At 38.0% G+C, this 23,374-nt stretch overlaps 1 protein-coding gene across 10 annotated transcripts in view; it reads left to right on the forward strand.

Moving 5' to 3' along the window:
- The window catches only part of LOC120414454 (SCY1-like protein 2), a 233,476-nt gene that overhangs the window by 102,369 nt on the left and 107,733 nt on the right, over window positions 1–23,374 (forward strand). For all 10 annotated transcript variants that reach the window (XR_008212373.1, XR_008212371.1, XR_008212377.1 and 7 more), the window contains exons 3-4: window positions 92–217; window positions 14,185–14,283. Coding sequence is in view for 1 of the 10 variants with exons in the window: in XM_052709441.1 (XP_052565401.1) it covers window positions 92–217; window positions 14,185–14,283 (225 nt within the window). In the remaining 9 variants the exon portion in view is untranslated. The remainder of the gene's footprint in view (window positions 1–91; window positions 218–14,184; window positions 14,284–23,374) is intronic.

The following is a 23,374-nucleotide window of genomic DNA, read 5'->3' on the forward strand; positions in this document are numbered from 1 at the left end:
TCGTTTTATCCTTATAAAAACCGCACTTCAGTACCGAGAACCTCATTATAACCAAAACATTTTTTTCCTTCTCTCCCACCCATTTTCCTAGGAATGTTCAATATTCGTGTTCGAGAAGCGTACCGCAGAAAAGCTACACAAACCAAAGCGAAAAGACATGGTGACGGAAATTCTGCGGGCATCGGTCAAACAGCTGGAACGATTTCGGCACCCCAAGGTACGTAGCCAGAGATTCCGACCGCAAGGACCCGGGGCGTGGGTGGCAGCGAATTTTCATTAAAAGTGATTAAAACTTTTTCCCCGTTGTTTTATTGGTTTGTTGTGGCAGAAGGAATTCTCGCCTCGTTTTGCACGGGTCAATGAAGCCGGAAACCAATGTGGAACGCTTTGGTGAATTGATTTAATTTGAAATTAACAAACTTTTCCTCTGCATTGTTTCCATCAATGCCATTCTATTTGCCACATTCATTCTCTTTTGTTGTTCCCACTTGGTTGGGTTTCCCGCGTGAAGGGGTGTGGAATTTTGGGCACGCTAAAGTTTTGTTTGAGGTCGATAGAAAAAAAATACAGCAATTCAAATCGTATCAGATTTACATAACCAGGATCTTACAAGTCTAATTTACTTTAAAAACAAATAAAATGCTATGTCTGTAAAAAAAAACGCGTCAACAAATTTCTCTTCGAGAAGAAATAAATATGATAAAGCAATGTTTAAATATCGCGGTGAGTTTATGTTTTTAGCCAACGTGGTAAACAAAACAGAGTTGGGTGGTGACGCGCGGTCAATTATGTGGCATTGTGTGTGAAAAGAAAAGAATTTTATTTCGTGTTTCATCCTGGTTGGCTTGCCCACAAGCAGAAAAAAATCAGTTCAATTTGTTGGGTGGTGACGCGCGGTCAATTATGTGGCATTGTGTGTGAAAAGAAAAGAATTTTATTTCGTGTTTCATCCTGATTGGCTTGCTCAAGTCCTTCCTACATTATCGTTGATCGGGAGGCACGACGTCGTGTGAATTGTTGCATTAAAATAATTTTAAGTATTACTGTAAATGACTGTAAAAAAGTCCTTCCTATATCATCAATGTCGTCTGGGTAATCGTGATGAAAAATTACATTTATTCAGTATTTAAATACCTGCGCGCGAGTGTTTTGGTGTGCTAATTAGAAAGACCTTCCCATAGCATCGTTGCTCGGAAGGCTCGCCGACGGGTTTGTTATGAAAGTCCTCCCCATAGCATCGTAGCTCGGGAGGCATCGAAAAGCCAATACCTTATCCTACTAACCCAAAAAAAAAATAATCACGTGATGCTTGAAGGAGATGCTGTGGATTCAACGGTCTCAAGCGGTATCAACAAGTATATAGCGAAAAACTATGTGCTTGATGAGTCTGCAACTTCAACTATCGGACTAACATTCCTCCCTTTTGTTGAACTGCAGGCTTCTTGGGAGGGCGCCGGTATTGATTAATAAAGTCGGGGTCTTCAGGGGTTAAACAGTGAACGGATGGTTGGCTCCCACTGATCATTTTTGATTCATTGTTTAACTTCAGCTGATCTGTCAATAACGGAGTAGCAGCTCATTGGCAGTCAACCATGCTCATGCTCATGCTGCTCATGCTCATGCTCATGCCAACGTGGTAAACAAAACATTTTATCAAAAAGAAAATACTTCTCGGTAAAAACAATATTTCTAAACTTTTGAAATTGGAACATAGAATGAATTGATTAAAAACAAATAGTACATTCTTCACGACAAAATATAATGTAGACCAATTTTGCTTTAAAAACACACGTCATTAATAAAACATATATTTTTTTATTTTAATTCCTTTTAGAACTTTTAGGCATTTAAAAAAAAATAAACGATATTTCTTGATGTTTTTTTTTTATCATCACTACATGCTATTTAAAGAAATTTTCTTGTAAAACTACATTTGAAACTCAAATCTACACGGAGAAAAAAGAGTTCCTTAAATCGTGAACAAGCGTTCATGAAAATGGGAACCACGAACAAAGTGTTCAGATTTCATGGTACGTTTTTCAAAATCGTACCATGGGATTTGAACACTTTGTTCGAGTTTCCTATTTTCGTGAACACTTGTTCACGATTTTGGAAACTCTTTTTTCTCCGTGTACATTTATATTTTTTCAAATCTCATAAAATTTTATTCTGTTTTTATTAAGTTACAGGAAAACATTTTTTTATTTTTATTTTTATTTTCACTTTTTCATGATAGTTTGAGATTAGAGTTTTTTTAAAGGGCACAATTTCATACTTTCGAACAAAAAAATCAGGATATGGATTAAACCTAAATTTCAATTAGGACCAAACATATATGTTTTGCTGAATAAAAAAGTTTGGCATAACTGTATATCGTCATTGCACTCATTACAATATTTAAAAATACATGTCGAAAAAAATGATTTAGAATTTTTAAATATAATTTACACTCAAAAAATCCAATTATTTGCTGTACAGCATTGTCTTGGCTTTCTCGATTGCAACACCGCAGGTCTCGGCGATAATTTAAACAGTTTCATATAGTAACGCTTCAATTGACATTGAAATTTTGAGTTTTTGAAGTGGATCTGGCCCATGTAGTTCTATGACTGGCCCTAAAGACTGTTCATGAAATATTGAATAAATAAGTTCTGTGGTCAAATTGTTTGAAAAAATGGTTTGAGACCAAATTTTAATCAGGAACATAGCGTATTATTTTTGCTTCAGAAATAAATTGTTACTAACATTTTACATTTAGATTTTGCTATTGTATTTTTAAAAATGTTTTTTTTTTATTCAAACATTCTTTATGTTTGAAATTGATTCTTATCTGAATCAATATTAAACTGTAAATGGCGCAAGAAAACAAATGTAAAAATGTGAAATTTCTATATGAAAAACAAAAAATGTATAGAAGTACACTAATTTAAATTTTGATCAGTTTTTACTGGTACTTGAGGAATTTGATTACAATTGATTTTTTTTAAAATCAGGAAGCAAGCAATTATGTATTTTTCAAAAAAAAATTTCAGTTATATAGTTTCGTTTGAAAAAATATTTTTTTTATTAAACAATAAAAAAATCCCAAAATGAGACAAGAAATCATGCAGAAACACTGTACTTCTTTATAAACTTCGAAATTGAAAGAATAACGAATTGAAAACTTTTAAATATTTGAGTAAAGGTGCACAACAACGCAGAAGTTTTTTTTTTTGTAAAAAAGATTTGCATCCAAATTTCGCTGCAATAAATTTTATCATGCCTCATTGTTTTTTTTTTTGTATTTTTGTGTTAAGGAAATTAATCTGTAAAAAACTTGCAACGACCAATTAACTTTGAATATTTTTAAAAAGTTAATGATGTCAATAAATAATTTAAATAATTGTGAGGTAATTTTTTTTACTTTTTTGAACTATTACAAAACATAACAGGCCCACAGGGCTAAAAGCCTGGGCACCCCTGAGCAAAGGTAACACAAATTTTGAAAGATATTTGCAACGGCGAATAATAATAACTGAATAATAATTATTATTTATTTAAAATGAAGCCTTAATTTTAGCGTGCACAACTGTAAAGCTGATTATGGAACAAACTTAAGCAAAAGAAACCAGAGCATGACAGACCGACCCCCTCCCCAACCCCCCCCCCCCCCCCCCCCCCGAGAATAACTTTTTTGCCTTCCTCACTGAGGTAAGGCTATAATCCTGCTCTAAAAATGAACTTCGTATAAAAACGCCGTAGACCCACCTTCATGTATACATATCGACTCAGAATCGAAAACTGAACAAATGTCTGTGTGTATGTGTGTGTGTATGTGTGTGTGTATGTGTGTGTGTATGTGTGTGTGTATGTATGTATGTGACCAACAAACTAGCTCATGTTTCTCGGCACTGGCTGAACCGATTTGACCCGAACTTGTTGCATTCGACTTGGCTTAGGGTCCCATAGATCGAGTTTTATACAGATTGAAGTTTCGATAAGTAGTTCAAAAGTTATGTATAAAAATGTGTTTTCACATATATTTGGATCTCACTTAACTGTATGTAAACTATGTCTGGGTCCATCATCCGACCCATCGTTGGTTATGTTATCAAAAGACCTTTCTAACAAGTCCAAAACATTGAAGATCTGGCAACCCTGTCTCGAGATATGGCCACTTAAGTGATATTGATGTACTTTTTTAAAGCCGGATCTCACTTAAATGTATGTAAACTATGTCCGGGTCCATCATCCGACCCATCGTTGGTTAGATTATCAAAAGACCTTTCCAACGAGTCCAAAACATTGAAGATCTGGCAACCCTGTCTCGAGATATGGCCACTTAAGTGATATTGATGTACTTTTTTGAAGCCGGATCTCACTTAAATGCATGTAAACTATGTCCGGGTCCATCATCCGACCCATCGTTGGTTAGGTTATCAAAATACCTTTCCAACGAGTCTAAAACATTGAAGATCTGGCAACCCTGTCTCGAGATATGGCCTCTTAAGTGATATTGATGTACTTTTTTAAAGCCGGATCTCACTTAAATGTATGTAAACTATGTCCGGATCCACTATCCGACCTATTGTTGGTTAGATTATCAAAAGACCTTTTCAACGAGTCCAAAACATTGAAGATCTGGCAACCCTGTCTCGAGATATGGCCCCTTAAGTGATATTGATGTACTTTTTTGAAGCCGGATCTCACTTAAATGTATGTAAACTATGTACGAATCCACTATCTGACCCATTGTTGGTTAGGTTATCAAAAGACCTTTCCAACGAATGCAAAACATTGAAGATCTGGCAACCCTGTCTCGAGATATGGCCCCTTAAGTGATATTGATGTACTTTTTTGAAGCCGGATCTCACTTAAATGTATGTAAACTATGTCCGGGTCCATCATCCGACCCATCGTTGGTTAGGTTATCAAAAGAACTTTTCAACGAGTCTAAAACATTGAAGATCTGGCAACCCTGTCTCGAGATATGGCCACTTAAGTGATATTGATGTACTTTTTTGAAGCCGGATCTCACTTAAATGTATGTAAACTATGTCCGGGTCCATCATCCGACCCATCGTTGGTTAGATTATCAAAAGACCTTTGCAACGAGTCCAAAACATTGAAGATCTGGCAACCATGTCTCGAGATATGGCCTCTTAAGTGATATTGATGTACTTTTTTAAAGCCGGATCTCACTTAAATGTATGTAAACTATGTCCGGATCCACTATCCGACCAATCGTTGGTTAGATTATCAAAAGACCTTTTCAACGAGTCCAAAACATTGAATATCTGGCAACCATGTCTCGAGATATGGCCCCTTAAGTGATATTGATGTACTTTTTTGAAGCCGGATCTCACTTAAATGTATGTAAACTATGTACGAATCCACTATCTGACCCATTGTTGGTTAGGTTATCAAAAGACCTTTCCAACGAATGCAAAACATTGAAGATCTGGCAACCCTGTCTCGAGATATGGCCCCTTAAGTGATATTGATGTACTTTTTTGAAGCCGGATCTCACTTAAATGTATGTAAACTATGTCCGGATCCACCATCCGACCCATCGTTGGTTAGATTATCAAAAAACCTTTCCAACGAGTCCAAAACATTGAAGATCTGGCAACCCTGTCTCGAGATATGGCCACTTAAGTGATATTGATGTACTTTTTTGAAGCCGGATCTCACTTAAATGTATGTAAACTATGTCCGGGTCCATCATCCGACCCATCGTTGGATAGATTATCAAAAGACCTTTCCAACGAGTCTAAAACATTGAAGATCTGGCAACCCTGTCTCGAGATATGGCCCCTTAAGTGATATTGATGTACTTTTTTGAAGCCGGATCTCACTTAAATGTATGTAAACTATGTCCGGATCCACCATCCGACCCATTGTTGGTTAGGTTATCAAAAGACCTTTCCAACGAGTCTAAAACATTGAAGATCTGGCAGCCCTGTTTCGAGATATGGCCACTTAAGTGATATTGATGTACTTTTTTGAAGCCGGATCTCACTTCAATGTATGTAAACTATGTACGGATCCACTATCCGACCCATTGTTGGTTAGGTTATCAAAAGACCTTTCCAACGAGTCCAAAACATTGAAGATCTGGCAACCCTGTCTCGAGATATGGCCACTTAAGTGATATTGATGTACTTTTTTGAAGCCGGATCTCACTTAAATGTATGTAAACTATGTCCGGCTCCACTATACGACCACACGTTGGTTAGGTTATCAAAAGACCTTTCCAACGAGTCTAAAACATTGATGATCTGGCAACCCTGTCTCGAGATATGGCCCCTTAAGTGATATTGATGTACTTTTTTTAAGCCGGATCTCACTTCAATGTATGTAAACTATGTACGGATCCACTATCCGACCCATTGTTGGTTAGGTTATCAAAAGACCTTTCCAACGAATGCAAAACATTGAAGATCTGGCAACCCTGTCTCGAGATATGGCCCCTTAAGTGATATTGATGTACTTTTTTGAAGCCGGATCTCACTTAAATGTATGTAAACTATGTCCGGATCCACCATCCGACCCATCGTTGGTTAGATTATCAAAAAACCTTTCCAACGAGTCCAAAACATTGAAGATCTGGCAACCCTGTCTCGAGATATGGCCACTTAAGTGATATTGATGTACTTTTTTGAAGCCGGATCTCACTTAAATGTATGTAAACTATGTCCGGGTCCATCATCCGACCCATCGTTGGATAGATTATCAAAAGACCTTTCCAACGAGTCTAAAACATTGAAGATCTGGCAACCCTGTCTCGAGATATGGCCCCTTAAGTGATATTGATGTACTTTTTTGAAGCCGGATCTCACTTAAATGTATGTAAACTATGTCCGGATCCACCATCCGACCCATTGTTGGTTAGGTTATCAAAAGACCTTTCCAACGAGTCTAAAACATTGAAGATCTGGCAGCCCTGTCTCGAGATATGGCCACTTAAGTGATATTGATGTACTTTTTTGAAGCCGGATCTCACTTAAATGTATGTAAACTATGTACGGATCCACTATCCGACCCATTGTTGGTTAGGTTATCAAAAGACCTTTCCAACGAGTCCAAAACATTGAAGATCTGGCAACCCTGTCTCGAGATATGGCCACTTAAGTGATATTGATGTACTTTTTTGAAGCCGGATCTCACTTAAATGTATGTAAACTATGTCCGGCTCCACTATACGACCACACGTTGGTTAGGTTATCAAAAGACCTTTCCAACGAGTCTAAAACATTGAAGATCTGGCAACCCTGTCTCGAGATATGGCCCCTTAAGTGATATTGATGTACTTTTTTTAAGCCGGATCTCACTTCAATGTATGTAAACTATGTACGGATCCACTATCCGACCCATTGTTGGTTAGGTTATCAAAAGACCTTTCCAACGAGTCCAAAACATTGAAGATCTGGCAACCCTGTCTCGAGATATGGCCCCTTAAGTGATATTGATGTACTTTTTTGAAGCCGGATCTCACTTAAATGTATGTAAACTATGTACGAATCCACTATCTGACCCATTGTTGGTTAGGTTATCAAAAGACCTTTCCAACGAATGCAAAACATTGAAGATCTGGCAACCCTGTCTCGAGATATGGCCCCTTAAGTGATATTGATGTACTTTTTTGAAGCCGGATCTCACTTAAATGTATGTAAACTATGTCCGGATCCACCATCCGACCCATCGTTGGTTAGATTATCAAAAAACCTTTCCAACGAGTCCAAAACATTGAAGATCTGGCAACCCTGTCTCGAGATATGGCCACTTAAGTGATATTGATGTACTTTTTTGAAGCCGGATCTCACTTAAATGTATGTAAACTATGTCCGGGTCCATCATCCGACCCATCGTTGGATAGATTATCAAAAGACCTTTCCAACGAGTCCAAAACATTGAAGATCTGGCAACCCTGTCTCGAGATATGGCCCCTTAAGTGATATTGATGTACTTTTTTGAAGCCGGATCTCACTTAAATGTATGTAAACTATGTACGAATCCACTATCTGACCCATTGTTGGTTAGGTTATCAAAAGACCTTTCCAACGAATGCAAAACATTGAAGATCTGGCAACCCTGTCTCGAGATATGGCCCCTTAAGTGATATTGATGTACTTTTTTGAAGCCGGATCTCACTTAAATGTATGTAAACTATGTCCGGATCCACCATCCGACCCATCGTTGGTTAGATTATCAAAAAACCTTTCCAACGAGTCCAAAACATTGAAGATCTGGCAACCCTGTCTCGAGATATGGCCACTTAAGTGATATTGATGTACTTTTTTGAAGCCGGATCTCACTTAAATGTATGTAAACTATGTCCGGCTCCACTATACGACCACACGTTGGTTAGGTTATCAAAAGACCTTTCCAACGAGTCCAAAACATTGAAGATCTGGCAACCATGTCTCGAGATATGGCCTCTTAAGTGATATTGATGTACTTTTTTAAAGCCGGATCTCACTTAAATGTATGTAAACTATGTCCGGATCCACTATCCGACCAATCGTTGGTTAGATTATCAAAAGACCTTTTCAACGAGTCCAAAACATTGAATATCTGGCAACCCTGTCTCGAGATATGGCCCCTTAAGTGATATTGATGTACTTTTTTGAAGCCGGATCTCACTTAAATGTATGTAAACTATGTACGAATCCACTATCTGACCCATTGTTGGTTAGGTTATCAAAAGACCTTTCCAACGAGTCTAAAACATTGAAGATCTGGCAACCCTGTCTCGAGATATGGCCCCTTAAGTGATATTGATGTACTTTTTTGAAGCCGGATCTCACTTAAATGTATGTAAACTATGTACGAATCCACTATCTGACCCATTGTTGGTTAGGTTATCAAAAGACCTTTCCAACGAATGCAAAACATTGAAGATCTGGCAACCCTGTCTCGAGATATGGCCCCTTAAGTGATATTGATGTACTTTTTTGAAGCCGGATCTCACTTAAATGTATGTAAACTATGTCCGGATCCACCATCCGACCCATCGTTGGTTAGATTATCAAAAAACCTTTCCAACGAGTCCAAAACATTGAAGATCTGGCAACCCTGTCTCGAGATATGGCCACTTAAGTGATATTGATGTACTTTTTTGAAGCCGGATCTCACTTAAATGTATGTAAACTATGTCCGGCTCCACTATACGACCACACGTTGGTTAGGTTATCAAAAGACCTTTCCAACGAGTCCAAAACATTGAAGATCTGGCAACCATGTCTCGAGATATGGCCTCTTAAGTGATATTGATGTACTTTTTTAAAGCCGGATCTCACTTAAATGTATGTAAACTATGTCCGGATCCACTATCCGACCAATCGTTGGTTAGATTATCAAAAGACCTTTTCAACGAGTCCAAAACATTGAATATCTGGCAACCCTGTCTCGAGATATGGCCCCTTAAGTGATATTGATGTACTTTTTTGAAGCCGGATCTCACTTAAATGTATGTAAACTATGTACGAATCCACTATCTGACCCATTGTTGGTTAGGTTATCAAAAGACCTTTCCAACGAATGCAAAACATTGAAGATCTGGCAACCCTGTCTCGAGATATGGCCCCTTAAGTGATATTGATGTACTTTTTTGAAGCCGGATCTCACTTAAATGTATGTAAACTATGTCCGGATCCACCATCCGACCCATCGTTGGTTAGATTATCAAAAAACCTTTCCAACGAGTCCAAAACATTGAAGATCTGGCAACCCTGTCTCGAGATATGGCCACTTAAGTGATATTGATGTACTTTTTTGAAGCCGGATCTCACTTAAATGTATGTAAACTATGTCCGGGTCCATCATCCGACCCATCGTTGGATAGATTATCAAAAGACCTTTCCAACGAGTCTAAAACATTGAAGATCTGGCAACCCTGTCTCGAGATATGGCCCCTTAAGTGATATTGATGTACTTTTTTGAAGCCGGATCTCACTTAAATGTATGTAAACTATGTCCGGATCCACCATCCGACCCATTGTTGGTTAGGTTATCAAAAGACCTTTCCAACGAGTCTAAAACATTGAAGATCTGGCAGCCCTGTTTCGAGATATGGCCACTTAAGTGATATTGATGTACTTTTTTGAAGCCGGATCTCACTTCAATGTATGTAAACTATGTACGGATCCACTATCCGACCCATTGTTGGTTAGGTTATCAAAAGACCTTTCCAACGAGTCCAAAACATTGAAGATCTGGCAACCCTGTCTCGAGATATGGCCACTTAAGTGATATTGATGTACTTTTTTGAAGCCGGATCTCACTTAAATGTATGTAAACTATGTCCGGATCCACCATCCGACCCATCGTTGGTTAGATTATCAAAAAACCTTTCCAACGAGTCCAAAACATTGAAGATCTGGCAACCCTGTCTCGAGATATGGCCCCTTAAGTGATATTGATGTACTTTTTTGAAGCCGGATCTCACTTAAATGTATGTAAACTATGTACGAATCCACTATCTGACCCATTGTTGGTTAGGTTATCAAAAGACCTTTCCAACGAATGCAAAACATTGAAGATCTGGCAACCCTGTCTCGAGATATGGCCCCTTAAGTGATATTGATGTACTTTTTTGAAGCCGGATCTCACTTAAATGTATGTAAACTATGTCCGGATCCACCATCCGACCCATCGTTGGTTAGATTATCAAAAAACCTTTCCAACGAGTCCAAAACATTGAAGATCTGGCAACCCTGTCTCGAGATATGGCCACTTAAGTGATATTGATGTACTTTTTTGAAGCCGGATCTCACTTAAATGTATGTAAACTATGTCCGGCTCCACTATACGACCACACGTTGGTTAGGTTATCAAAAGACCTTTCCAACGAGTCCAAAACATTGAAGATCTGGCAACCCTGTCTCGAGATATGGCCCCTTAAGTGATATTGATGTACTTTTTTGAAGCCGGATCTCACTTAAATGTATGTAAACTATGTCCGGATCCACCATCCGACCCATCGTTGGTTAGATTATCAAAAAACCTTTCCAACGAGTCCAAAACATTGAAGATCTGGCAACCCTGTCTCGAGATATGGCCCCTTAAGTGATATTGATGTACTTTTTTGAAGCCGGATCTCACTTAAATGTATGTAAACTATGTCCGGATCCACCATCCGACCCATCGTTGGTTAGATTATCAAAAAACCTTTCCAACGAGTCCAAAACATTGAAGATCTGGCAACCCTGTCTCGAGATATGGCCACTTAAGTGATATTGATGTACTTTTTTGAAGCCGGATCTCACTTAAATGTATGTAAACTATGTCCGGGTCCATCATCCGACCCATCGTTGGATAGATTATCAAAAGACCTTTCCAACGAGTCCAAAACATTGAAGATCTGGCAACCCTGTCTCGAGATATGGCCCCTTAAGTGATATTGATGTACTTTTTTGAAGCCGGATCTCACTTAAATGTATGTAAACTATGTACGAATCCACTATCTGACCCATTGTTGGTTAGGTTATCAAAAGACCTTTCCAACGAATGCAAAACATTGAAGATCTGGCAACCCTGTCTCGAGATATGGCCCCTTAAGTGATATTGATGTACTTTTTTGAAGCCGGATCTCACTTAAATGTATGTAAACTATGTCCGGATCCACCATCCGACCCATCGTTGGTTAGATTATCAAAAAACCTTTCCAACGAGTCCAAAACATTGAAGATCTGGCAACCCTGTCTCGAGATATGGCCACTTAAGTGATATTGATGTACTTTTTTGAAGCCGGATCTCACTTAAATGTATGTAAACTATGTCCGGCTCCACTATACGACCACACGTTGGTTAGGTTATCAAAAGACCTTTCCAACGAGTCCAAAACATTGAAGATCTGGCAACCATGTCTCGAGATATGGCCTCTTAAGTGATATTGATGTACTTTTTTAAAGCCGGATCTCACTTAAATGTATGTAAACTATGTCCGGATCCACTATCCGACCAATCGTTGGTTAGATTATCAAAAGACCTTTTCAACGAGTCCAAAACATTGAATATCTGGCAACCCTGTCTCGAGATATGGCCCCTTAAGTGATATTGATGTACTTTTTTGAAGCCGGATCTCACTTAAATGTATGTAAACTATGTACGAATCCACTATCTGACCCATTGTTGGTTAGGTTATCAAAAGACCTTTCCAACGAATGCAAAACATTGAAGATCTGGCAACCCTGTCTCGAGATATGGCCCCTTAAGTGATATTGATGTACTTTTTTGAAGCCGGATCTCACTTAAATGTATGTAAACTATGTACGAATCCACTATCTGACCCATTGTTGGTTAGGTTATCAAAAGACCTTTCCAACGAATGCAAAACATTGAAGATCTGGCAACCCTGTCTCGAGATATGGCCCCTTAAGTGATATTGATGTACTTTTTTGAAGCCGGATCTCACTTAAATGTATGTAAACTATGTCCGGATCCACCATCCGACCCATCGTTGGTTAGATTATCAAAAAACCTTTCCAACGAGTCCAAAACATTGAAGATCTGGCAACCCTGTCTCGAGATATGGCCACTTAAGTGATATTGATGTACTTTTTTGAAGCCGGATCTCACTTAAATGTATGTAAACTATGTCCGGCTCCACTATACGACCACACGTTGGTTAGGTTATCAAAAGACCTTTCCAACGAGTCCAAAACATTGAAGATCTGGCAACCATGTCTCGAGATATGGCCTCTTAAGTGATATTGATGTACTTTTTTAAAGCCGGATCTCACTTAAATGTATGTAAACTATGTCCGGATCCACTATCCGACCAATCGTTGGTTAGATTATCAAAAGACCTTTTCAACGAGTCCAAAACATTGAATATCTGGCAACCCTGTCTCGAGATATGGCCCCTTAAGTGATATTGATGTACTTTTTTGAAGCCGGATCTCACTTAAATGTATGTAAACTATGTACGAATCCACTATCTGACCCATTGTTGGTTAGGTTATCAAAAGACCTTTCCAACGAATGCAAAACATTGAAGATCTGGCAACCCTGTCTCGAGATATGGCCCCTTAAGTGATATTGATGTACTTTTTTGAAGCCGGATCTCACTTAAATGTATGTAAACTATGTCCGGATCCACCATCCGACCCATCGTTGGTTAGATTATCAAAAAACCTTTCCAACGAGTCCAAAACATTGAAGATCTGGCAACCCTGTCTCGAGATATGGCCACTTAAGTGATATTGATGTACTTTTTTGAAGCCGGATCTCACTTAAATGTATGTAAACTATGTCCGGGTCCATCATCCGACCCATCGTTGGATAGATTATCAAAAGACCTTTCCAACGAGTCTAAAACATTGAAGATCTGGCAACCCTGTCTCGAGATATGGCCCCTTAAGTGATATTGATGTACTTTTTTGAAGCCGGATCTCACTTAAATGTATGTAAACTATGTCCGGATCCACCATCCGACCCATTGTTGGTTAGGTTATCAAAAGACCTTTCCAACGAGTCTAAAACATTGAAGATCTGGCAGCCCTGTTTCGAGATATGGCCACTTAAGTGATATTGATGTACTTTTTTGAAGCCGGATCTCACTTCAATGTATGTAAACTATGTACGGATCCACTATCCGACCCATTGTTGGTTAGGTTATCAAAAGACCTTTCCAACGAGTCCAAAACATTGAAGATCTGGCAACCCTGTCTCGAGATATGGCCACTTAAGTGATATTGATGTACTTTTTTGAAGCCGGATCTCACTTAAATGTATGTAAACTATGTCCGGCTCCACTATACGACCACACGTTGGTTAGGTTATCAAAAGACCTTTTCAACGAGTCTAAAACATTGAAGATCTGGCAACCCTGTCTCGAGACATGGCCACTTAAGTGATATCGATGTACTTTTTGGAAGCCGGATATAAAAAAATAGATGAAACTTGTGTACAGCCATTGCTGTGAGGAAGGCTCCAACCACATAGGTGGATTAAGTTAGTTTTTTTCTTTCTGTCGTTTTTATCACTTTATGTCGAAACCAAACCCCTTCCTCCATCTGCTCTCTTCTTCTTCTTCATCTTGTACCTCAACTTTTTTCCCCGCACGACATCAATGCAATCAATTTAACAGTAATCCCGAGTTGTTTTCCGTTCAATTTCACTTCAAGCCCTGCGTCCCTTCCTTGTGGTGGTGGTAGTTTTACTCAAAGTTTGTTTTCTTCTTCGTCATCTTTACTCCAGATTCTGCAGATAATGCACACCGTCGAGGAAAGTTCGGAGACCCTTTCGTTCGCCACCGAGCCCGTCATCGCCAGTTTAGCGAACGTCTTAGCATATCAGGTGAGTTTTCTGCGTGTAAACAAGAACAGCGTTCAGATTTTGAGCGAATTCATGAATTACGTAACGTTAAATTGTGATTTTTCTTTAAAACAATTGTTTCCAATATTATGTACTAAAAGAATCTTCTTGAAAAAAAACCGAAACGTCACGTTATAGCAACTTTAAAGCAGCTCGACAAAGAAACGTCAAACTTTATTTTGATAGAAGACTAAAGCAACCCACAAAAGAAGCAATTCCTGTCATATTTGTTTATAGGTTCAAGACTTGGGTTGAACGGACAGCTTTTCCGACGCACCTTCATTCCCGTTGGGAAAACGGGAGAAAATGTGGATAGAATGACGGCATTCAGGGCGAGGGGACGGAGCAAGACATTCCAAATTGACAGCGTGATAAAAGTATAGCTGACACGTTTCGCACGGTCAGTCCCGGAGCTCTCATTTCTTTCTCTTTCCCTTGGGGGAAGATACTGTTTCAATATCTGTTTAGGGGTTTTGTTTACGTTTTCGAAGAAAGCTTGAACAAATTGTGCTGGAAAGTTTGAAATAAATCGATAGTTTTGGGTTGAAATAGAGTTTGAGACTCGCTTGAATCAAAAAAATCCCTCAAAGATAATAATAATTTCATTACAGTAAGTTTCCACCTCAAAGTCAAACAATTACCCAAAACCACAACTAACCAATTACGGCAGACGGGTTTTCCCACCCGTATTATTATACTATACATGTGGGTCTCGTGGCGCAGGGGTAGCGGCTTCGGCTGCCGATCCCGATGATGCTATGAGACGCGGGTTCGATTCCCGCCTTATCCACTGAGCTTCTATCGGATGGTGAAGTAAAACGTCGGTCCCGGTTTCTCCTGTCTCGTCAGAGGCGCTGGAGCAGAAATCCCACGTTAGAAGAAGGCCATGCCCCGGGGGGCGTAGTGCCAATAGTTTCGTTTCGTATTATTATACTACCTCGTAGAAAAGTTTTTCTCACCCAACAATTCCAACTCTTTTCCCCACTCCTTCACATCATTTCCCTCTTCCGCAAATTACGATAGATAGTTCATCATATTTCTTCATTAGCCGAAGCGATTTCCCCCTCCCCACGCCACCCCCAACGTAAATCTCGTTAGCAGCTGGGAAAATCCTTGCCCAGACCCAGAATTGAGCAACAATTTCCACGACCACGTCGTTCGCCCGCGACAGCCAGGACGACGGAATGCAAAAGGCAAAAAGAGCACCATTAAAGGGAGAGAAACGATGGCGATGGCTAAACACGGCAATAAAAAAAACAATCCCCTCCCCCCCGGATGAGGGAAAACTTTTGCCCTCACTTCATTAAAAAGTACGAGCTCATAAAACATTCCTCGAATTAAGATAAGAACTTAATGAATGTGAAAACAAGGCGGATGCTGAGCACCCCTTCCCCAATCCACCCTCACTCACTTTTCCGATAAAGATCTGACAAGAAGGGGGAAAGTGAAAGAAATGAAAGCAATTCAGGCGAGAAGGAGCGAAAAAAAAAGTGCAAGAAACAACACCAAATAAAAAGAAAAGCGAGAAAATTATGAGCGAAGCGTTTCATAAAGTGCTCCAATGGAACGGAATGATATGCAGCGGGACAGAGAGAGCTTCAGCGAAGGGAAAAATATTTCAAAAATGAAAAACCACAACAAAAGGACAATGCAGGACCGCGGGAATATGCGGTACGGCCAGCGAAGGCGCTATTTTTCTTCGAAGGATAAGCTCGAGCTTATAAACGAAAGGGTCGTTTTACAAAAGCTTTGAGAATACCGCGGGGAACGTGGGTTTCAACAGCAGTGTTGCCAGTCAACGGAATGGTTAAAGATACATTCAAATTCAATCAATTGCGATTGAAAGCTTTTGATGATTAAATTCTGAACTGCATGCAAGTTCAATTATAACTGAGCAATTCTCATCGTTTTTGCTAATCGACTTTTCAATGCATTTTTTTTGATTGGATGAAACTTTTTTCGTCGATTCTTAGGGACCAAATAAGCCAGCTTGCATCGATGGTTTCTCGATACAAATCTTGAGGCTGTGCAAATATGAAAATGATCGATTTGGTTTCTTCGGCGAAGTTGTAAGTTATAATGGGACTGTTTGGAAAAATTGCTTTTAATCATTAATTTTTTATGTTTTAGTGGACAACAAGTGTTAACTTTTCTGGCCCTTGGGGAGCTAATGATCAAGCATATCTACAAAGGATAATTCAATTCAATTCAATTCAATTATTGTTTATTAGATTTTACCAGTTCTGCTCCAGGATATTATTACCTCGGTGTGTTTTTAAGGTCAAACTAAAGATAAAAAATTCGGTATGTCTGATATTTGGCACCGTGAAAGAAGGGCTCTTTCCCGTCCTTTTTATTTTTTTTTATAAGATTATTTTTCGATTTAATGGGATATTTGCTCAAAAAAGTCACAGAAAATCGGTGCATTCATGTTGATATCACTCAAATTTCTTAAGAATATGCCTTGTGGACCCTAACCCATATTTGACCCATATTTGACCTCCACAAAAAAATCGAACTGAATTTACCAGATTTCCAGCATTCTTTGAAATTACTCCAAAATACAAGCTGAAAACCCCGATACGACCGAAAAAAAATCTTATCTTTTTACAATTTGTCATGAAGATACAGCAACACATTGCCCGGAAACGAATTTGAAACATAGATCTAGAACAACCCTTTTTTTCAACCATTTTAACTCTTTAAAACATGAAAGTTAAAAAAAATCAGAAGCTGCTTTTTTTCTGGTGTCATCTAGTATCCTTGGAAACGAACTTGATTTTCAATAAATGTGAATCGAAGATTTTTTTAACTTACATTTTTTAAAGGATTAAAATGGTTGAAAATAAACATTTTTATGCATGTTTCTAATGTGAAATTGTCTCAGAAACACGAATACGATAAAATTATCACCAGAAAATGGGATCTAAGCGGTCTCCCGAGCAAAAATTTACAACCAAAAATTTCACTATAAGTAAAAGTGTCTATTTAATATGTTTAACTGCTTTACCCAAAGCGTTCTCAGTCTCAGATGGTAGTCCCAGATGTCCTCTACAAGTTGCAGGTCGAACCAAATAGATATCTGGATGGAACAATTTTTTATTTGAGTTTGAAAATTATGCTATTTTTATCACTAAAATGTCAATAACTCCTTTTAGATTTAACCAATCGGGATGCTTCTTCCTGCATTTTATTGCATTTTTTAAGCCCTTGCAGATGCATTTTGAATTTTGAAATTAAGTTGAATTTTGCGTAAGTTTTAGCATTTTTAAGATCTTTGACGTTTTTGGACCTTCCAACTTTTTGTCCCGATTTGCCCCACTTCCCGTTGACCTAGAATGCTCATATTTTGGCCAGATGCTGGTTCCATATGTACAAACAACCCCTGAAATTTTCAGGCAGATTGGTAAGGTCGATGCGAGATGGGTATGCTTTGCTCGTGGGCTCGCTCTTAATATACCTTTCACATGATGGGCAATGTCTACTGAGTTTTGTAATGAATGCTGTAGAATTATTTTCATGAATTTCGTCAAAACTTGTTATAATTTTTATGTTTCAACTTTCTTAAGATTTCTTGACTTCAAATCCATGTCCTCCGTTCTCAGAATCCTCTCTGCGGTAAACACAACGTAGTAGGGCTGGCCGCTTTAATTTTTGCAATACATTTTCGGGTGTTCTCGGATGTACTGCAATTATTAATAATGACAAGAAAAGTGCTTGGGATGTAATCTAATCACAAGACTTTCCAGCATGCTTTCATCGGACTGGCTGCGTTTGTGTTAGATTAGATTAAATTAGATTAGATTTTGCAAAAAAAAAAAAACAAGTTTTAATGATCGATTGATCGAACAGTAAATTGGTTCCACTTTGATAGTTCAAAATTGAGGCCGTTTTGCGAACCACTATTCAGCACCCAGGTTTGAAATATGATAAATTTTTTTATCCTTCTCAATTAGATTTTTCCCTAGTTTTCCCTAGAACATTCTCATTAACGCGACGTTTTTTTTTGTTTTTGACAGCTATAAAAATGAAATTAAAGGAATCAAAAACTTTTGTTTTTTTTTTTTTATCCAATAAATTCGCATTGGTTCGCAAAAGTAAGGTAGCAATAATATTTTAAAAACTGTGCAGAATAAGATTTTTTTTAATTTGGATAACTGATTTTAAAATCATACCAATCTGGCAGCACTGCCTCCCCTTTTCCGCTGGCGCAACAGAGTCCCAGCAAAGGGGTATTGCAAAAGGGACGGTTTTTCCCTAGTTTTCCCTAGAACATTCTTATTAACGCGATGTTTTTTTTTGTTTTTGACATCTATAAAAATGAAATTAAAGGAATTAAAAACTTTTGTTATTTTTATCCAATGAATTCGCATTGGTTCCTAAAAGTAAGGTAGCAATAATATTTTAAAAACTGTGCAAAATAAGATTTTTTTAAAATTTGAATAACTAATGTTAAAATCATACCAATCTGGCAGCACTGCCTCCCCTTTTCCACTGGCGCAACAGAGTCCCAGCAAAGCGGTATTGCTGAAGGGACGGTTAAATTGGACCGGAAAATTTATCCTCTGGGAAAAAATGTGCCCGAGAATCCATCGCTTAAGAAGCAAAACAACACGCCAGAAAGCCAACGCAACCCCGGTAAAGAAAACTGAGAGAAGCAACAAGTCCCGTTCGCCGTCGCCGTTTTTGTTATTAAAATGCCACTCGCCATGAGTTTTTCCGACGGAAGGAAACAGTGCCACTTTTTCACGATGTGGTCGCGTGCAAACATATATCCATAGATTCGTCTTGGGGGAGGAATAAAGGGAGTAATGGGGTTCTTAACTATTTTGGAAAATGTTGAAGGAAAGTTGGCTTGAGTTGAGACTGTCAAATGGTTTAAAATTGTAAAAATAGCTGATTTCATAGCAAACTTTAATTTTACTTCAATAAAAAATAGTAAAAAATTTAAATGGTATTAGTCACATTATTTTGTTCCTCATTTTATGTTGAAGTGACATGCATAGGATGATTTTAACCTCTGTTTTCCTGTCCTTTCTTCAATGTATTACTTTTGTTTTTAGTACAACTTTGGGTTCTTTTTCTATTATTATGTCTTTTGTTTTGTTTTCTACTTCCAACATCCAACTTCCTGTTTTGGTCAGCTTAAATGTAGACCTACTTCCGATTGGTTTCTTTTTCAGAGCCACGTATCAGCCATAACACGTGGTTTTATCCATATATCACACTGCACTGTATCCCCTCACCGTCGATTACTGCTATATCGAATATCAATTCCCTGCTCGCCACCAAAAGAGGCCAGTCTCGGATCACTTGACAGCCCGAGCCGGCGACGAGTACTAAAATGTAAATGGCAATATATTTTTCATTGGAGTAGATCCTTTTTCGCCACCATCGTACTCAACGTGGGAGTGTTTTGCGTCCTCAGATCAAAAGCAACAAAAGGACACCCGAGAGTGACAACGGCGATTACCTCTCACGTGTCACCGCCGATGAAAATTTCAATAAAAGACAAGTGGATTCGTTTACACTCTACATAAATAGTATTCACAACGAGCCATGAAGCCGAGATCGTTCACGTACACACATCAGACTATCCCTGAAGACTGTGTCTGCCGTTAAAGCTAACGTTTATTGAACTAGTCAATTTGCCAACAGGTGTTCCCTCATAAGCGCACGGTATGGTGCGTGTGAGCAGTTCATTCATTAAGCACCGCAGCATTCTCACCGACAAAATGTGTTGTGCCTTCGGGGTGGGCGAAACTCCATCGGGAGCAGAGTCTGGCGGTACTGACACCAGTAATTAACACGGTTATCGTGTCTGGGTTCGGTGGAACCAGCTTTGGAAAAGGGTAATGATGATACATTTAATAAACTTAGTGGCTTGCTGGAGCGATTTTCTTGTGTGAATTTCAACAATTTGAGCAAGATTCGATTTACTTTCAATACTCGAGCAGGGGTGAAAAGCGAGTGAGATGCAAAAAATACCATTTGTTGCCGGTTGGTAAAAAAAAAGATTTGCTACTCAGTGTCCGGATCTCAAAACATTCCGCAAAACAAACAATATTTTTTTATTTGAATTTATAAAATTTGCAATCATTATTGATGAAATGCTCCGTTTCCAAGTTACATGAATTTTAGGAGAAATTTTTAGACAATTTTGCAATTTGAATTTTTGAAGGACTGAGAAAATTTCCTTCATTTTTTTAAATGCTTTGTTGATTGGTTCGTTTCAAATTCAATTCAATTTGCATTTTTATACTATTGAAACAAATTTATTGGCAAAAATATTAAATGAAACTTGCTTTCTCACTTTCATTAAGCTATTTTTTGCCTTACAGGACCTGTGATTTTTCGCGGAATGCGCGACTAAAATTTGAATTTAGAATATTTTTTTACAGATATTGTTCTATAGAATATTTTACGAATTGCATACAATAATTGTTTAATTTTACTGCAAATAGCCTTGATTGTTCATGTCATGGAGTACAAAATTTTAAGCATTTTAAAACACGTGAACATTAGGGTGGTCCAAATACGGACGTCCTCGGGGCTACCCCCTGAAATCAAAGATTAACCCATCACTAGCAAAGCAATCCACTTTAACGACCCCCGGGTCTTTTGTGGGCTATGTTGCAAGTTTCTGCTCATTTCTAGGCGTCTGAAGGTTATGTGTGGTGAGTCACCCAAAACCTCTTTTACGCAAATGGACCGACGTTTTACTTCCCCTTCCGATGGAAGACCAGGAGGATAAGACGGGAATCGAACCCACGCCCCATAGCAACTTAGGGATCGGCAGTCGAAGCCGCTAACCACCGCGCCACGAGGCCCTCACCCATCTCTAGGCTAAATTCTAAATTTGAGCTCATTCTGACTACGGGAACCTCATTTTGACCACGGGAACCTCTCCCTCTAAGCCCCTAAAGTTTGTACAGAGAAACCTCTGTTTACGCAATGCGTTACGTTTTTCTAATTTGTCGATTTCTCCGGAACGACGCAAGATTTTTGCAATCTTTTCAAAGCAATTTGTAGATTTTGTTTGGATCTACAAAACGCATTTTGAAGCTTGCAAAAATATTGTATGGTTTAAGAGAAATCTACGAAACAAAAAGCGTAACGCCACCGCGTTAAAAGAGGTTTCTCTGTATTGGATATTCGCCAAAGTGTATGGAAAAAAGCAACTGTTTCAGTTTTTATCCTGTGGAAGGCGCAATAATTGTCCAATTCTTTCCAACTTTTCCGGAGACACCACATTTTAAGGATTTTTCACTCAAGCACTAGTTAAATGGTTTCAAAGATTTTGTGAACCTGAAGTTTTGCAAACCATATTTTATAAACTTCAAATATTAGATCAAAATAGCCCAAAAGTGACTTTTTCCAATAACTTTCACAAACTTCATTTTTTTCAATTCTTTTTTGTTAACACATAAAATTGACCCTAAGACAAGTCGAAAACCCAAATATGAGCTTTTTAAGTTGACATTGAGTATTTAAAAGGCACCTTTGCAGCGTGCGCACTTTTGCCCCGTACCACTCTAGCCTAGTGATGGGTCAATCTTTGATTTCAGGGGGTATCCCCGAGGAAGCTCGGATTTGGACCACCCTAATGAACATGTTTTATTTATTACACAAAATTCCAAAACAGTATGAAAAAGAAAATTACAGAGAAACCTCTTTTTACGCGGTGCGTTACGTTGCTCTTTTTTATCGATTTCTCTGGAATGACGCAACATTTTTGCAATCTTTTGAAAGCAATTTGTAGCTTTTGTTCAAATCTACAATTCGCTTTTTGAAGCTTGCAAAAATATTGTATGGTTTAAAAGAAATCGACAAAACAAAACGCGTAACGCCATGGGGTAAAAAGAGGTATCTCTGTATTCAAAACAACAATGCACCAATTGTTAAGTAGTTTGAGCTATTATGATTTGAATTACTGTAAAATCAATTAAAATGGCGATGAACAAATTGTATATACAGCAATTCCCCACGAACAGACTCAATTTTTTCTGGGGTTTCCTTGGCCGAAATAATTAGACCCGTATTTTTTTATTTGGCAATTAGGGTGACCTACGCCTTGTTAGGGTGGTCCGAATAATGGCAATTTTCGTCGATTTTAGCTATAACCACATTTTTCAAAAAAATCATAACTCCGCACCATTTCAACCGATTTTAAGTTTCAAATATCTAGCCTAACATTTTAAAATGTCAAATGAAAACTTAAAATAATCTTTTGAAGGTCTCGGGATCAAAGAGCCTATGTCTTAAAATATTTATATCAAATTTCTCGGAAAATTTTACATTACATATCAAAAAATGGTTATGTTTTTTTAATATTCTGAGATACGACTTTTTCAAAATAAAAACTGTGTATTTTGACGCACCGCGCGCAAAAACGGAAATATTACGAAAATATAACGGAAAATTCCAGTACTGACCTATACATGTTTGGGTACGAAAATTTTCGTAATTGAAAGACGCAACTTTTCGCTGAAATTTTAGATTTTGTCGTCATTTTTCAGTTTTTGCGCGCAGCGCGTCAAAAATCACAGTTTTAATTTTAAAAATTCGTATCTCGGAATATTGAAAACATAACTTTACCATTTCTTTTAAAGGTTATGTAAAAGAGACCTTCAAAAGAGCATTTTAAGCTTTCATTTGACCTTTTCAAATATAAGGCTAGATATTTGAAACATCTAACTATTTTTCATAAAAGCCTAGCTAATATTCTATCGTTTGCGCTCCCCGAGCAGACGGTAATAACTTTGGAATAACATTTTTTGATACTTGAAAATAATAGACCAATAACATTTTTTGTTATTTATAACAATATTTGTTATTCGCCGTTATGATTTTTTTGTTATTCGATTGTTATTGTAATAACAGACTGATAACGTTTTCAGTTATTCTTCGAACAAATCTTTGTTATTATTTTTTGTTATTTCAACAACTAATCCGATCATCCCAATAACAGTTGGAGTTATTCTCCCATAGCAAAAAATGTTATTCCCAAGTTGTTTTGGCTTTCAATCAATATCAGACTAATAACAAATTTTGTTATGATAACATAAACTGT

Source organism: Culex pipiens, chromosome 3 (assembly GCF_016801865.2).
Source record: "Culex pipiens pallens isolate TS chromosome 3, TS_CPP_V2, whole genome shotgun sequence".
Lineage (NCBI taxonomy): Eukaryota > Metazoa > Arthropoda > Insecta > Diptera > Culicidae > Culex > Culex pipiens.